At 55.5% G+C, this 16775-nt stretch overlaps 1 protein-coding gene, 1 long non-coding RNA gene and 1 pseudogene across 2 annotated transcripts; 1 reads left to right on the forward strand and 2 right to left on the reverse strand.

Annotated features, from left to right (window-relative positions):
- Positions 1-1356: 1356 nt before the first annotated feature.
- LOC149911792 (uncharacterized) lies at positions 1357-5449 on the reverse strand. The gene is made up of 2 exons (XR_016462849.1): positions 3957-5449; positions 1357-1474 (listed from the first exon to the last, which is right to left on the reverse strand). It is a non-coding gene; the product is annotated as an uncharacterized LOC149911792 (long non-coding RNA).
- A 3610-nt stretch (positions 5450-9059) lies between these two features.
- On the reverse strand, positions 9060-12221 carry LOC149911793 (uncharacterized; annotated as a pseudogene).
- Positions 12126-15267, forward strand: LOC149911794 (uncharacterized). The gene is made up of 3 exons (XM_090133303.1): positions 12126-13785; positions 14306-14417; positions 14715-15267. The coding sequence occupies exons 1-3, from the start codon at positions 13386-13388 to the stop codon at positions 15265-15267; spliced, it is 1065 nt and encodes a 354-aa protein (XP_089989429.1). The 5' UTR covers positions 12126-13385.
- The last annotated feature ends 1508 nt before the right edge of the window (positions 15268-16775 follow it).

Genomic DNA, 16775 nt, shown 5'->3' on the forward strand with positions numbered 1-16775 from the left:
ACCATCAAAGAGTTGACTCCCCTCCTGTTTGTAGGCTCCCTTTATGTACTGGAAGGCTGCAAGGAGGTCACCCCGCTGCCTTCCCTTCTCCAGGCCAACAAGGAGATCTAGAGTGAAATGTAGAGGGGCAAAACCATCAATAAAGCCTTATCAGGGGCCTACCCTTTAAAAACCTCCAGAACGCCTGTGACAGTGTCATTGCGCCTTTTGACGCCAGCTCTTGTGCTGGTGGAGGGAGAAAGAATTGCGAGAGGGCATCAGAGCGTCTCACGGTGCTTTGATGCCCAGGGAAATCCAGCACAGTCTCTTCTGTCTTATCTGGATCACAACTTACGGGCTTTTGGCCTGGCAGGGCCCCTTTGGCCGGCTTGGAGAGGTCTGCAAATGCAGAGCTCCATGGGCCAGCCGGCCGGCCACCTCTCGCCTGGCAGTGCTCCCCTGAACGGCCAGCCGGCTTTCGGCCTGGCCCAACTGGCCGGCCAGGAGGCTTCAGGCCTCGGAAGGCTTCCCCAGCCAGTCAGCCAGCTTCACCAGAGATTCCGGATCTCCCTCAAGGCCTGAGTGCAGCCGCTCCACGCAGCCCCAAGGCAGACCATCCAGGCTGCCACAGCTGCCTCGTGGAGCACTCCAACTGCCCAGGCAGAGCACCAAGAAGAGCAGGCCTGGCAGGCTGCCCCCAGCCGACTGGCCTTTGATCTTCATTAGGCCTTGTTCTGCTGTGGAGGACAGGTGGAAGCAATTCACTTGTCTGGCAAAGGGTGGAGCCTGGTTCCAGCCCTCCCTACCCTCACGTAGGGGCTGGCTGCCAGCTGGGAGGGCTGTCAGCATGGAGGTGTGTTCTTTGTTGGTGTTCTGTGTGCCCTGATCTTCTCGTGGCCTCCTTGTGCCCCATGCAAAGGCTCCCACTGCCCCAGGAATAGTCTCGATCCTGCATAAGGGACAGGATCTCCCTTCCAAAGGTCTGGGCATCAGGGTTTGACCTTGCTGCTCCATAAGGCAAAGGATGCTGTTCTCAGCATCACAGCCACCAGCACAGCGCCTTTGTCTCCCTGTAATCATGGCTTCCAATGATCTGCTCTAACAAGTCCCTGGGGGCCGTGTTGGCAATGGCTCTCAGCGGGGCCCATTCATACTCCCAGAAACTTCCTTCCAACTTTATCTTCCTGAGCACTTTGTGCAGTCTTCTCTCAGCACTGGAGGATGATGGACTCAGCACCAAACACCCCAAGGAGACCAGTACAACCCCAAGAGCCCTCAAGTGCTTTGTGCCTTCCTGACATCTTCCTCAAGTCTTCAGAACCTGTACAGATAGCTGGAGAGCTATCAGGAGTGCATGTAAAGTGGAAGAGCCCAAAGTACATTTAATGAGTCTATTTATTAATTTATATTTCCCCCGGCATTAATAGCACATTAAGGCAGCACTCTGCAGTCCATCTTCATCCAAGGCATCTCCTAATGAGGTTTGCTCATGGGGCTATGGGGACATAGAGGGAAGGGTGGGATGTGAGGAGTGGTTTGAGGCAAAAAGGTGGGGCGGTGTAGGAATGCCTTTATTTCTTCCTGAGATGGGACTGGGGGTCCCTGTAGCCCAAAGGTGGGGCCACGATCCATGACCCCACATGAGCCAAACCCCAAGATGACCACATAACCCTGTGTGTGCGTGACCCCATGGCAGCGTGTGACCCACAGCCCTGTGTGAACCATACCCCCACACGACCCTGGGACTCCCTGACCCTGCCTGCCCCCATCACGCTGCGACCCACTGCCATGTGGCCCCAGAACTCTGGGATCCCTGCCCCCACCTCACCCCCACCATATAACACTCTGAGACCCGTAACTCCCTATCACCCAACCTGACCCTACCATCCCTTCTGACCCCATTGCTCTGACCCAGAACCCCATATGACCACATAACTCTGTGCAGTGCCATCTGACCCTACGTCACCCCATAACTCTGTGACCTGCATGACCCCCCTGTGACCCACGACCTCCTGTGCTAACCCCATGTGGCCATAGAACCATCTGTGTGTGGGGAAAAGGCATCTTCTCCTTGGGGGGGGACTGCCCCAGAGCTGCCCCAAAGGCGACATGGGGTGGGCTGCAGCCGTTTCCCTCAGTTTGGAGAGATGGGAACTGTCCAAAAGAGCCAGAAGGAGGACATGAATGCTTCTGCAGGGAAACACCTGTCACAAGGTTTGGTGACAAAGCGATCCCACCGAGACTAAGGAAGGGGCTGGAGCTTGGGTGCTGCGTGGCAACGAAGGAGACTTGAACCAGGGATAGAGCTGGGATGGACTGCAGGAAATCAACTCCTTAATGGGGACAGTGGGAGAAGAAATCCAAGTCAGCTGCAGAAGGAACAGCAGACCTCCTTACAAAAAGGCGTCCCAGACTGGGGACGTTGGAGCAGTAGGGACAGTGGTAAAGAAATGGCTCCAACATCAGGTCTTGGAGCAATTACTGCAAAGACCCCGAGAAATGGACAAAGAGCTCTGATGGCAGCGCAGCACGAGGAGGAAGGAATGCATGGTGGTGCAGAAGGAGAAGGATGGAGAACAGCAGCGGTGGGATTCCCCTTTTGCACGGTCACCCACCGCTACGGGACTCTGCAACAAGAAGCTGCACCCTGCTGTGGTCAGCACGGCTGTGCTGAGCTGTTACGGTCAGGAAACATTCTAACATCTGCACGGATAGCAGGATAAGTAGGATCAGAGTGAGAGCTGTGCTGTTGTTCAGCAGACAGATGCTGAGCAGAGCACAGCAGGACCAGGATGTTCGGACCAAAGGAAGGTGGAGACTGCACAAGAGGGAAGGCACAGGTGCAGGACAGAGCATGAGACACAGCAATGGCAACAGCTGTCAGAAATCCTGCCTGCCTGTCTGCATAGGAAAGAAAACAATCACACCAAAAGGACCAGGTTGGCCACAGACCTCACCTAGAGAAACAGCAGAGCGGATGCGTGGCCTAGACTGTGAGCCTGCAGTCCCCAGCCAAGAGGGAACAGGAGAGCAGGGACTGCCAAGGGAGGAGAGCTACAGGAGCAGAAGGAGCTCAGTGAGCAGCTGCGCCTTTTCTCCCTCACCACAAGGAGGGAGAGTGCAGAGAAGCCATAGCAATAACAGATGAGCTTTGCTGCTGCAGGGAGAGCTGTGCCTGATGGAAGAGCAGTGATGAGAGCGTTTCTTGCACAGCCCATGGGCACTTGGGGGGATCTGCAGGGATGGGGGAAGCCCTACAAAGCTGTGGGACAGACAAAGGACACGGATGGGAGGACCCCAAAGGGGCACTTTGGGGCAGCTATGGGGCACAGCCACACCTAGGAGCTGCCTTTACCCAACACACCGCTGGTGGTGGAACTGCTGCTGGCCACGGGCCGTGGGCAGTGATGGGGCTGTTCTGGGCTGCTCTAGGATGGCTCTGGGGCTGCTATGAAATGGGGCAGCTATGGGACACAGCCACAGCTCAGTGGGGTTGATGTTCCCGCACACAGAGCTGGTGGTGAATCTGCTCTGATCATGGAACCTCTTCCATAGCCCCCCGGACTCCCAGCTTGCCCAGCAAGATGGGGGCAAGCCGGGGGTCAGCAGATGTTATAGGCAGCTGATGTACAGCGACCCCAGAGCCACCCTGTAGCGTCCCCTGAACGACCCCAGAACAGACCCATCACTGTCCACAGCCTCATCCGGGGTTGTAGTGCTCACAGGGATATGGGTCATGTGGAGCCTTGCGGTCATGCCGAGCTCTATGGGGTTTTGGGGTCATGTGGGGTTATGGATCAGGGCCCCACCTTTGGGCCACAGGGAACCCCAATCCCCTCTCAGGAAGAAATCAAAAAATGCATTCCAGCACCACCCCACATCCCCCATTCTCACCCCAAACCCCTCCCCACATGACCCCAGACCCTCTACATCCCCATGCCACCCCACGTTCCCACACCCACAAGTCCCACCTTTACCTCACACGTTGCCTTCTCCTGCGCAGCACTCTGCTCCTGCAGCCTGTGGCCCATATCCCCAGTGCTCCCACATCACTTTCACCCACATCTGTGTTGTGCAGGAAGTGCTGCAGCTCCACATTCCTCTCCAGCAGCAGCTGCCCCTGCCCCAGTATTATTTGGTTGTATGGGTTCTGGAGGGAGAAGGGGGTGAGGAGGGGCCCAGGTGGGCTATTGGGGTCCTGGAATAGTGGCAGGGGTCCTGTCAAGGACTGTGGAGGTCTCTGACGTTGCTAAGGAGCCCTGGAGGCGATAAGGGAGATCTGAGGGAGGAAATAATGGGGGTCTGCTGGAGTCTAGTGGGGAATATGGGGTGCTGCTGGGGGCTATGGAGGTCTGTGAGGTTTTTGGCCAGCTGTAGTGGAGAAGTTCCTAGTCTGAGGAGGTCATTAAGAGGAAATGGGGTCTGTGCTGGGCTACTGGGATCTTGCAGGGAAAGTATTGAGGGAGGAGGGAGGTGTCGGGGCTCTGAGGGAATTATGGGTGGGCTGTAAAGGAAAGGTAATGGGTTATCTTGGGGAAAGCAAGGGGCAGCCATGGGGGATGGAAGGAACACCTACAGGAATGCAAGGGGAATCTGGGCTGGGGCAAGGGGACGGCTAGGGGAAGAACAGGGGAACGTCCCAGGAACGGAGTTCTTCTTTCAAATCCACATCTGCTACTTCCTGACGTAGCTGCAAGACTGCCAGAGAAGCTGCAGTACCGCTGCCCATTCAGCTGCCTGTGTCAGAAAGAGCTGCATGTTAGTGGGTGCAACTGCCACTACAAGGCCAACTCCATAATTGCAGACACAAAACCATCACCTTCAGTATCTGTTACAGGCTGACGACCGTGCCCTTGCACAGGAACCATTCCCACACAGCAAGGGAACTCCTTCACTGCCTTAGGATGCGGAAGAGGAAGAGCCCCAAAGCCTTCACAAGATGCTATCTTGCCACCAACTTTGGAAGCTACACACACCTTCTCCTTTGAGAATTAGCAAGATGAATCAATGCACGTTGCTGCTGGAGAGGGCTGTGCTGCATCTCCTGCTGCCATCCTTGGGTTGTCATCGTGATGCCAATCCACAGAGCACTTTGAAGGGCAGTAACCTTGCAAGAAAGAACAGAGAGCAGAGAGCTCTGCCGTGCATTTCCTGTTAGAACACAGAGATGAGCTGTACAGCCCTTGCTCTCAGAACACACACCGTTTCTCTTACCAGCTTTCCATTCCTGCACAACGCTGTTCAAACCCCTCCTCCATCTCTCCCTTCATACACAACGCACAGCCTCTCCCCAGCGACGAGCTCTGTGCTGTTTAATGCCTGTGCCATCATCGGGACCTACAGAAGAAACCTTGCGGTTAAGAGGGTTAATTAGACAAGCGCTCTGTCTGGCAGAATTCACCATCTTAAGCACTTTAAAGAAGCGTCTTCTTGAACGCCCTGAATCTCTGTGACACATCAGGAGATGCTGAACTAAACCGGCAGCCTTCTCAAAAATGGAAGGGCTCTTCAGAGCCAGCTGGAAGGGGAACAAGATCCTAGGGGGGCTGTGGAGCTGGTAAGGGAGGTCTGAGGGAGGAAATACAGATGCCTGGATGCCTGGTGCTCAGGCACAAGCAGAAGTGCTGATGGAAAATCACCACACAGCACAGACTGAGTCGCTGGTACCTTGCAGTGAGCAAAGGCTGAGATGCACAACGTCCTCACCTGCCTGCTTCTTGGAAGTGGAGGTTCAGCAGCAGCTCCACTCGTGATTAAGTCCTCCAAAAACCTTCTTCTTTCTTCCTGATCAGGAGACTGGATAGTGAAACCTTCTCCAAAGCCATTATGAAACTATATCTGTACCTGAAGCCCAAGGAGAAAACACGTGTCAGATTTAAGACCACAAAACAGTGCTATTCTATTCCAATCAAACTTCAGTTCTGATTTAAGTTTCACGACTGGCATTTCAGCCACCCTGCTATGGATAGGTTAAACCTATGGATAGGTTATAGGGTGGGAGAGGAGGGTGAGCCTTCTAGCCCAACGTCCCCTTATAGCCTACCATCACCCTATGGCCCCACACAGCCACTTATGGAACCACATCTGCCATACACCTCCTATAGGCCCATATCTCCCTATATTCCCCCACTGCCCCCCTCAGCCCCTCTACGTCCCCCCAAAACTTCCCATAGCATAATAACCCTCTCTATAGACCCTCCCCAGCCCCCTATCATCCTATAGACCCTCCCATTGCCCACCACAAACCCCTATAGTCCCATTAACCCTTTAAAGGTCTATAACTTCCTGAAGGGAGGTTGTAGTGAGCTGGGGGTCGGCCTCTTCTCTCGTGTCATTAGTGATAGGACCAGAGGGAATGGTTTCAAGCTACGGCAGGGGAGATTCAAGCTGGACATTAGGAAGTATTACTTTTCAGAAGGGGTGATCAGGCACTGGAATGGACAGCCCATGGAGGTGTCACCGACCCTGGGGTGTTCAAGCAAAGACTGGATGTTGTGTTGAGGGACATGGTTTAGTAGGAGCTATTGGTAGTGGGTGAACGGTTGGACTGGATGATCTTTTAGGTCTTTTCCAACCTTGGTGATTCTATGAAAGAAAGGGGGGAGCCTTCTAGCCCCACAGCCCGTAGAGCCCACCCTAGAGCCCCCTATCACCCTATGGCCCCACACAGCCCCTTAGAGAACCATATCCCCCATACACCCCCTTGTAGTCCCATATCCCATAAGAACTCTCCTATAGCCATCCCACTTCCCCTTATAGATTCCCCCAAGAGCCCCCCAGTCTTTTATAACCCTCCCATATCCCCTTATAACCCGTCTATAGTCCCCCCACATTTTCCTATAGCCCCATAACACCCTATAGCCACAATAAAGCCCCCTATACTCCCATATCCCCCGTAACACTTTGATAGCCCATGCATATCCCCTTATGATCTTCCCTTACAACTGTATAGCTCCCCAAATAGCCACCGACAGTCCCACGCCCCCCCAGCTCCCATAGCACCCTATATCTCTCTATAGCCCTAAAACACCCCCTAAAGCCCCCCCAGTGCCTTATAGCCCCATATCCCCCTCTATCCCCCACATAGCCCCCTTTTCTCCCATATCCCCCATACTACTTCTAGAGTCCCCACAGCTTGCTATTGCCCCAAATCTCCCTGTAGCCACAATAAAGCACCCTATAGCCCCACGAACCCCTATATCCACCCCTAAGGCCCCCGAAGCCCTAGAGCCCCATACCCTCCTATCACCCACGCAGCCCTATATCCCTCTACAGCCCCCCTAAAGCGCCTCATAGCCCCACATCCCTCCTGATAGCCCCCCAACCCCATATTCCCCACACAGTACCTATACCCTCACATCCCCCGACACTCCCCCACATCCCCGATATTCCCCCACATTACCCCATACCCCCCCAAACCCCATATTACCCCACAGCCCCCCTGTAGCCAAAACAGCCCCTAAACTCCCACATCCCCCCGGATCTCCCCCACCGCCCCCCGGACCCACAGCTCACCTCAGCCCCGGGGGGCACCGGGAGCAGCGCCGGAGGCCTCGGGGGGGCACGGCCCGGATGCGGGCAGCAGCGCTGCGGCGGTTGGGCCCCGAGTCCTTCAGCCGTCCCAAAGCCCCGCATCCCGCGCACGGTTCCTCTCCCCGGCCCCGGCCCAAGCCGTTCTCCCGCACACCTCCGGCTTGTGCCGCTTTCCTCAGCACCGCTCCCGTCGTGCCGCGGCTCCGTCTCGGTGCTGCCCGCACAGCTCCGGCGCGCAGCGCCTGCGCCTGCGCCTGCGGGACCGGCGGCGTCGGAGAGGAAAGACGGCGGGCTCCGAGCCGGAGGCAACGGCCGCTCCCGCGCTCGGCGCCTCAGCCAATCGGAGCCGGCGGCGCTGCCGCCGACCAATCCGAGACCGGAGGCGGGCCGGAACTGCCGCCGACCAATGAGAGGCGCGAACGGACCGGAAGTGTCGCCGACCAGTGAGAGGCCGGGGGCGGGGCGGAGCGGCTGTGGGGGCGGGGCCTCGGGGTGCTCTGTATTGCCATAGGGGATGGGATTGGGATCGGAATTGGGATCGGGGATGTGGGATTGCGATTGGGATGAGGGATTGAGATTGACAGGTGGGTGATGGGCTTGGGATGAGGGTCTGGGAATGAGATTTGGAACTGGGATTGGGATGTGGGCTGTAGGATGCGGGGTTGGGATGTTGACTGTGGGCTCGGAATGTGAGATTTGGGACTGGGCTGTGGGAATATGGATGTGGGATCTGAGGGCAGTGCTGTGATGCCTGAGGTCACCCGGAGTCACTCTGTGATCAGCCCACAGCTGTGTGTTCCAAAGAACAGCCACTGAGGTCAGGGGCAGCAGTCCAGGCAGGGAGATGCTGTGGTGGGAAGCAGGCTTGGTGCCGACGTCCTGCAGGGAAACGGGTGCAGACTGCATGGGACAGTGTAGGACAGCACGTGGTGGAGATGGCTGAGGGGCTGGCAACGCTGGAAGGCCCTGACGGAGCCAAGGTCTTTGTCCAGCAGGCCGTGGATGGTGTCTGTGGTACAGAGAACCGTGAGGGGACACACTGTCCTCGTGGCACTGGGGTCTCATGGCCTCCTTGTGCCCCATGCAAAGGCTCCCACTGCTCCAGGAATAGTCTCGATCCTGCATAAGGGACAGGATCTCCCTTCCAAAGGTCTGGGCATCAGGGTTTGACCTTGCTGCTCCATAAGGCAAAGGATGCTGTTCTCAGCATCACAGCCACCAGCACAGCGCCTTTGTCTCCCTGTAATCATGGCTTCCAATGATCTGCTCTAACAAGTCCCTGGGGGCCGTGTTGGCAATGGCTCTCAGCGGGGCCCATTCATACTCCCAGAAACTTCCTTCCAACTTTATCTTCCTGAGCACTTTGTGCAGTCTTCTCTCAGCACTGGAGGATGATGGACTCAGCACCAAACACCCCAAGGAGACCAGTACAACCCCGAGAGCCCTCAAGTGCTTTGTGCCTTCCTGACATCTTCCTCAAGTCTTCAGAACCTGTACAGCTAACTGGAGAGCTATCAGGAGTGCACTTAAAGAGGAGGACCCTAAGGTACATTTAACGAGTCTCTTTATTTATTTATATTTTCTCCAGTATTAAAAGCAAATTAAGGCAGCACTTTGTAGACAGTAATCATCCAAGGCGTCTCCTAATGAGGTTTGCTCTTTCACTGTGTGGACAGACTTTCTCCTCAGCCTCCCAAGCCCATTACTGCTCACATTGGCCCCGTGGGATTTTCATCCCTTTTCCTCACATCAGTCTTCTCTGAAATTTGCAGCTCAGTGTTGCTTTTCTTTGCATCAACTCCCACTTGCCTTCCTCAGAGAACCAACTGCACATGGGCACAGAGGGATTCCTCCTTGTTGCCAACAAATGGGAATCAACACGATGCAATTGAATGAACAGTAAAACACTCTCCTCAGCTGGATGCCATGTTCAAGCTGTCTGCCTTCCAGGGGGAATTTCGGTGCCAGAAGAACTTTTGGCAGAGAAAGTACATACAAACACAAATAAGAAGTTGAGTAAAGAATTCATTAGACTTCTGAGATGGCCCAAGTTTCCAACTTATGGGAGCTCCTAGAGTAACCAGATAGCTGGGAGGTATCTGAAAGAACAAAGAGCAAAGGGAGGGGGAAATCTGGAGAGCAGTGGGAAGGGCACATGCCCACACTGCCTGCAGAAAACACGACCTTAGCCATGGTCATTTATTCAGGAGAGCTGGAAACACCTGCAGGGAGTGGGAGATCAAATACAGAGGTGAGACCAAGCAGGGCTAGCAGCTGCCTGTGTCCCAGCACCTGAATGCTTTTGTGTCCTCCAAACACAGTTCTGGAAAACAGTGACACAATAAATCTCCTCAAAGACTGGTATTTCCAATAAGGAGAGAAACCAGGCCCCAAAGCAGTTTAGAAACTGAGAGGTGTGTTGGCACATTTTCTGTGATTTGGATCTTTCTCTTCAGTTCTTTGTTCCAGTTTTATTGACATTACATAACATCTTTCACACCTACAGCCTCAAAACAAACACACAAACAAACAAAACAACAGAAAAAAAAACATCTTTGACAGTGATAGGCCCAAGGAAAATGGTTACACACTAAAAGAGAAAATAAGATTAGATGTTAGGAGGGAATTCCTAATGTCCTTAACATCAGGTTGTGAGGCAATGGAACAGATTGCCCAGAGAAGTTGTGGATGCCCCATGCTCAAGGCAAGGACAATGACACGGGGGTTGGAACTTGATGGGCTTTAAGGTCCCTACCAATCCAAGCTATTCAATGATGTATGTTGGAAATATCCAAACACTTTATCAGGACGATATCTCTGATAAAGCAGATTTTATTTGCAATTGCAATGGAGGGGCCTCCTGCAAGCAGGACAGCACTCAGAAAACAGCGTTACATCTTTTATTCCCTATTGCCCGATGCTTCTCTCTTTCTCCCCCAGTTCCTCATTGGCTGAATACTTTAGGTTCCCAATCTTCTCAACGCTTCACTAAACATACAAACACTGGACAAACATAGATCTCTGCTGGCTAAGTGTAAACTTCTAATTAATTAATTAACGTCTGACCCTCACTCCACACTTGGTTATTGTTTCTGGATATCTGCTTGACCTCCCTTGCATAGAGATAAGCTCGGAAGGAGGAAAGTTCTTCTACAAACCAGTTGCCCTTTTTAGTATCTAATGCAGAAACAACATTCCATTCCCACAGACACCACAGAGTGACGTCCGCTCAGAAATTGTACAAAGACAAGTGATAGCTGGCAACCTACTGCTGGGAACCTGTTTTGGCAGGGGTGGTGAACGTGGTGAACCCCCGCTGGTCCCTTCCAACCCCTACGATCCCGGGTTCTACTTTCTGTTCACAAATCTGATGTCATCCAATCCAACGTCCCGCTTTCTTAACTCAGCCGATATCCCCTCTTCGTTCCTCTTCCTTCCTTCAGGTGATCCTGCCCACAATGTCCATGTGAAATGTCTCATCCTGCTTGGAAGGCTGTGAGGAAAGCAAATCTCTGGGATCCCCCAAACAAAGCACTCCCTGCCCGGCAGGGTCGCGGGAGCCATGGAGTCATGACTGTGACACAGAGGATCAATGCCGGCTAATTTATGGAGCGTTCTAACAAGGAATCAACGACTTCCAGGCAAAACTAAGCAACTTTCTGACCACAGGTCATCAGCGTTACGGGTAGAGTACTTTGGAACAGTACTTGTTTCCGTATCTCCTTCTTGAACATCACTTCAGGCAACGGCCACTAAAGGAAAACAAGTAATACTACACTGAGAGCAAAGAAAAGGAGAGAGAGAAAACAGTGAGCGGTCAGCGCTCCCACCCGGGGCGGGCAGCAGGCTGCTGGTGCCAGCATCACAATGGGCAGCGGCCAGCACCGGCCACGCTGTCATCGCGTCACCATGGCGACGTTTGTGACACGGGCACCCGGGAGGGGTATGTAGGCAGAGCACGCTGGTGGGTCCTGCATCCTGAAGGAGCATCTGGCAGAGAGCAGACGCATCTGAAGGATGAGCTCCGGCATGGCTGGCGCCAACAAGGAGCAAGCCGCCGGCACGAGGCGGAACGGGATGAGCGAGGTCGGCCCCGCAGCGAGGCGTGCCTCCAGACCGACACGCGCCGACACCGAAGGTACACGGGTCCACAGCCAACCTTGGCACGAGACGACACTTTCCATCTGCCACCTCGCTCCTGCCTGGCAGCGGTAGCGGTGCTGGGAAGCGGCAGATGCAGAGTGTGACCTGCTTTTCCTTTGCCCTCCAGAGCGAGTTGCCGTCTGGGATGCGGTGGCCGCCTACGTACGGGAGCAGCTGCTGCTGCAGAAGGTGTGTTGGCTGTCGGGTTCCTCCTCTCCCCATCCAGCTCAGCCTGGACTTCCTCTGAGTCTCCCCCTCCACAGAAAGCAGGAAACTGCCCCCACATTTCTCTCCTGGGCATCCCACGGGCTTCCTGCAACTCCTGCACGATCACTTGTGCCGGGCACTGTCTATCTCAGGGCTGATGCCTGTCTCTGGAAGCCTCTGGATCCCACGAGGCTGCTTCTGCCCTGCCTGCTGTGCTGCATTTGGGAGGGCGAGGGGAAGGAGAGGACTGCGCAGCCCCTTCCCAAAGCCATTCCCGATGCCCTGGCTTGTGCCTCTGAACAGCGGCAGAGGGCTGTCCCTACCTTGGACCCCTTCGGCTCTTCCTCCAGCCGTCCCATAACCCTTCCGCCCTTCCTTTCTCTCCCACTTGCAGGGGGTCTGGATTCCCACCTTTGGCTTCTTTGACACCATCTCCAAAGACATCCGGACTGAGGACGGGACGGTGACTCTGCAGTGGCCCGTGTTTCACCTGGCTACAAACCTCATAGCCACGCACCACCTCAAGGCCCACAGGGAGTCCCTGCCAGGTAGGAGGGGGGATTAAACTTTTGCTGGCTTCATGGACAGGGCAAACGGCCACCACCTCCATTCTCAAAAGCAAACCTCTCCCTCTGAGCAGCCCGTCCAAATATGGGGCCGTTCTGGCTGATGTCCACCAGAAGCACTTCTAGGGAAGAACCTGTGGAAAACCACCCGTATCATCAACTCCGTCCCTCGCATTTTTCAGTCCATAGGAAGGTGGAGCCGCTGAAATACAGCAAGGTGGCCGCAGCTGCTTCTCTGAGCTGGCAGACACTCCGGACTTGCATTCAAAGCACCGTGTCCCTGCTCTCCGGCTGCCTGCAGAATGGGGAGAACGTTGCCGTTGTCCTCAAGGACATCGGCGTGCTCCTCATTGACGGACTGACCTTCCAAATGAAATTCTACTACGACTTCCTCGAGAAGCTGTCAGGGAAAGAGAAATTCAGAAGAGCTGCTTTCAAGGTGAGCTGTAGTTTCTCCATGACCCAGGCAGAGCTGTGACACCTGCTGTGCCCGCACACGGCCCACCAGGATCTGGCCAGCTGCTCAGGCCGTACAAGTGCTGTGCTGCTGTCAGCTCTCCCCGCCTTGGGCTCCTCGTGTCCCCAGGACCTCAGCCGTGACGAGGACATCCCACATCCTCCCCCTTTCTCCCCTGCAGGCCCCCTGGCTGCTGGACACGGTGGTGTCCCGGATGGCACCGGTGGCCTCCCTGGCGCTCTCTGGCTGCCTTGTCGTCTTTCCCAAGTGAGTATGTTGGTGGCTGTAGCTGCTGCTTGATGCAGCTGCTCAGCTCTCATTCCATCACGCTTGCTCCTTGTGTCCACGACTGTCCTGCCCATGAGCATATGTCCTACAGTCATGGAAGGATTTCAGCTGGAAGGAACCCCGAAAGGGCACCTAGTCCCACTCCCCTGCAGGGAACAGGCACACCTACCGCCAGATGAGGTTGCTCCGAGCCCGGTCCAGCCCGACCTTGAATGCCCATCCGGGCACCCACCACCTCTCTGGGCAAGATGTTCCGGTGCCTGCCACCCTTCTGTCAAAACCTTCTTCCTTATATCCAATCTAAATCTTCCCTCCTGCCTTTTGAAACTATTTCCCCCTCACTTATCCCGACTGATGCTGCTGAAGACTTTAGAAAGTCATGTGCTTCATGCAGCATGAAAATGTGCCTGGGAGCAGACAACCAGAGAGCAACAAGGATTGCTGGAGCGCTGCGTCACACCGGTTGCTGTCTTCTCGTCACGTACAGGTTTCAAATGGAGTTTGTTCCCAAACCACCGCCCGCAATAAGACGCAGGTCCTCACGAAGCCTCCCTGGTCCGGAGAAACCAAAGAAAGAAGAGACTTTGCCACCTCTCGTCCAGGGCAAGAAAGGTAAAGCAGCTGCCAGCTCCTTTCCGCGGCACGGGCAGCATACTTGAGATGGGAAATCCCCTGCTGAACATCAGCCAAGGGCTCTGACTTGTGTCAAAGCTTCACGCCAGCTCAGCACGGCCTCTTCCCAAACTAAGGAATTGTTGGCCTCTCCCAAACTAAGGCGCTGAGCGTGACGTGCCCCCATCCCTGGCTATGGCAGGAGGATGTGCGGATCTTAGGCCCTGCCCTCCCCCAGTGGAAGGATACGGTCCCCAAAAGTCACTCTGCCACCTCATCGTCACCACCCAGCTCCTCTTTCCCAAAGCCAACGTCACTAATGCAGTCCCAAAACAGAGCTGAATTGCAGAGAGGAGGAGTGGGGCCAGGGATGGTGTCAGGAAGGGTACGAAGGCGGTGCAGATGTCAGCAGTGGGGGGAGCAGAGCGTCCCTCTCAGATGTTCTGGGAACAGGCCTGAGAGCCCCTTGTGAGTGAGCCAAAGGGTTTACGGTGAATCTCCTCTGCCTTCTCCATTCCAGTGAGATTTGCTGACCGTCCAACCTTCATCAAACGCTTGAGCACAGACAGCGTTGATGGAGGACACCTCAGAAGGATAAGGAGCTCACTGCTGAAGGAGAGCTCCAAGGCCAGGTGAGGCTGGAGGCTCTGGGCTGGGATGTGCATGGGGGTGACACAGCGAGAGCCCGTTCCCTAGCCCCAAAGGGTCACTGTTGGTGGCCGCCCAACAGTGCTGAACGCAGCACCCACCGTGCTGGGATGGGGACGCCAGGAGCCCCCCTCTCCGCATCCCAGGAGAGTCACGGGGCAGCCGCTGAGCTGTCTGTGGGGAGGGCTGCGTTGCAGCCAAGGCTCCTGGCTCAGGCTTGCAGCATGCGGCCCCAAAGCCATCAGCCACTCACGCGGACCCCTCCCGCTCTGTCCTTTCAGTCCGCTGCCACCCATCCGGAGGGCGTCTGAAGCCCAAGAGCAGCCGGTGACCTGCGAGCTGCAGGGGGAGGCAGTACCATCAAGCAAACAAGACCAGCGCCGAACACTGGGAACCAAACACGTGAGCTTCCTTGATGAAGTGCAGGAAGCAGGAAAAGCCCATCGTGAGGATGCGGTGCAAAAATTGCAGACAGCCAAGGCCGCACCCCCTCAGATCACCTTGAGGCCAGCAACACCTTTCAGAAGCGACTCAAGAAGATCTTCCACAAGGGCTGAGTCTACAGAGCCTCAAGGCCGACCATCCAGGCTCCCACTGACTTGTGACTCGGTGAAACTTCTCAGGCAGAGGGCAAGGAAGATCAGGACAGTGCAGGATGCACTGGGGCAGATGGCAGCATCACCACTTCGTGGGGAGTCCAGGCTGCCTGAGGAGTCTTCCATCACCCGACCTGGACTGCTGCCACCCATAAAAGAAGAAACGGGGTCTCCCGAGTGCCAGCCTCCAAAGACCAAACCCCCAGTCCGCAGGAAGGCCACACCCTACCCACGCTGATGCGGGCATGGGGTGCCCACGACACACACAGCTCCACTGGAGGCTGCAAAACAGATGCGTCAATCCCATCTGCATCACATCTAATACTAACCAGGCTGCCCAGGGCCCCATCCGACCTGGCCTTGAACACCTCCAGGGACGGGGCATCCACAACCTCTCTGGGCAGCCTGTTCCAGTATCCCACCACTCTCTCTGGAAAGAACAATCCAATCTGGCATCCAATCTTCAACTCAAAACCACTTCCCCTTGGCCTGCCATTAGCTACACCATCAAAGAGTTGACTCCCCTCCTGTTTGTAGGCTCCCTTTATGTACTGGAAGGCTGCAAGGAGGTCACCCCGCTGCCTTCCCTTCTCCAGGCCAACAAGGAGATCTAGAGTGAAATGTAGAGGGGCAAAACCATCAATAAAGCCTTATCAGGGGCCTACCCTTTAAAAACCTCCAGAACGCCTGTGACAGTGTCATTGCGCCTTTTGACGCCAGCTCTTGTGCTGGTGGAGGGAGAAAGAATTGCGAGAGGGCATCAGAGCGTCTCACGGTGCTTTGATGCCCAGGGAAATCCAGCACAGTCTCTTCTGTCTTATCTGGATCACAACTTACGGGCTTTTGGCCTGGCAGGGCCCCTTTGGCCGGCTTGGAGAGGTCTGCAAATGCAGAGCTCCATGGGCCAGCCGGCCGGCCACCTCTCGCCTGGCAGTGCTCCCCTGAACGGCCAGCCGGCTTTCGGCCTGGCCCAACTGGCCGGCCAGGAGGCTTCAGGCCTCGGAAGGCTTCCCCAGCCAGTCAGCCAGCTTCACCAGAGATTCCGGATCTCCCTCAAGGCCTGAGTGCAGCCGCTCCACGCAGCCCCAAGGCAGACCATCCAGGCTGCCACAGCTGCCTCGTGGAGCACTCCAACTGCCCAGGCAGAGCACCAAGAAGAGCAGGCCTGGCAGGCTGCCCCCAGCCGACTGGCCTTTGATCTTCATTAGGCCTTGTTCTGCTGTGGAGGACAGGTGGAAGCAATTCACTTGTCTGGCAAAGGGTGGAGCCTGGTTCCAGCCCTCCCTACCCTCACGTAGGGGCTGGCTGCCAGCTGGGAGGGCTGTCAGCATGGAGGTGTGTTCTTTGTTGGTGTTCTGTGTGCCCTGATCTTCTCGTGGCCTCCTTGTGCCCCATGCAAAGGCTCCCACTGCCCCAGGAATAGTCTCGATCCTGCATAAGGGACAGGATCTCCCTTCCAAAGGTCTGGGCATCAGGGTTTGACCTTGCTGCTCCATAAGGCAAAGGATGCTGTTCTCAGCATCACAGCCACCAGCACAGCGCCTTTGTCTCCCTGTAATCATGGCTTCCAATGATCTGCTCTAACAAGTCCCTGGGGGCCGTGTTGGCAATGGCTCTCAGCGGGGCCCATTCATACTCCCAGAAACTTCCTTCCAACTTTATCTTCCTGAGCACTTTGTGCAGTCTTCTCTCAGCACTGGAGGATGATGGACTCAGCACCAAACACCCCAAGGAGACCAGTACAAC

The sequence above is a fragment of the Phasianus colchicus genome, unplaced genomic scaffold (genome assembly GCF_987193195.1).
Source record: "Phasianus colchicus unplaced genomic scaffold, bPhaCol1.hap1.1 HAP1_SCAFFOLD_57, whole genome shotgun sequence".
Classification (NCBI taxonomy): Eukaryota; Metazoa; Chordata; class Aves; order Galliformes; family Phasianidae; genus Phasianus; species Phasianus colchicus.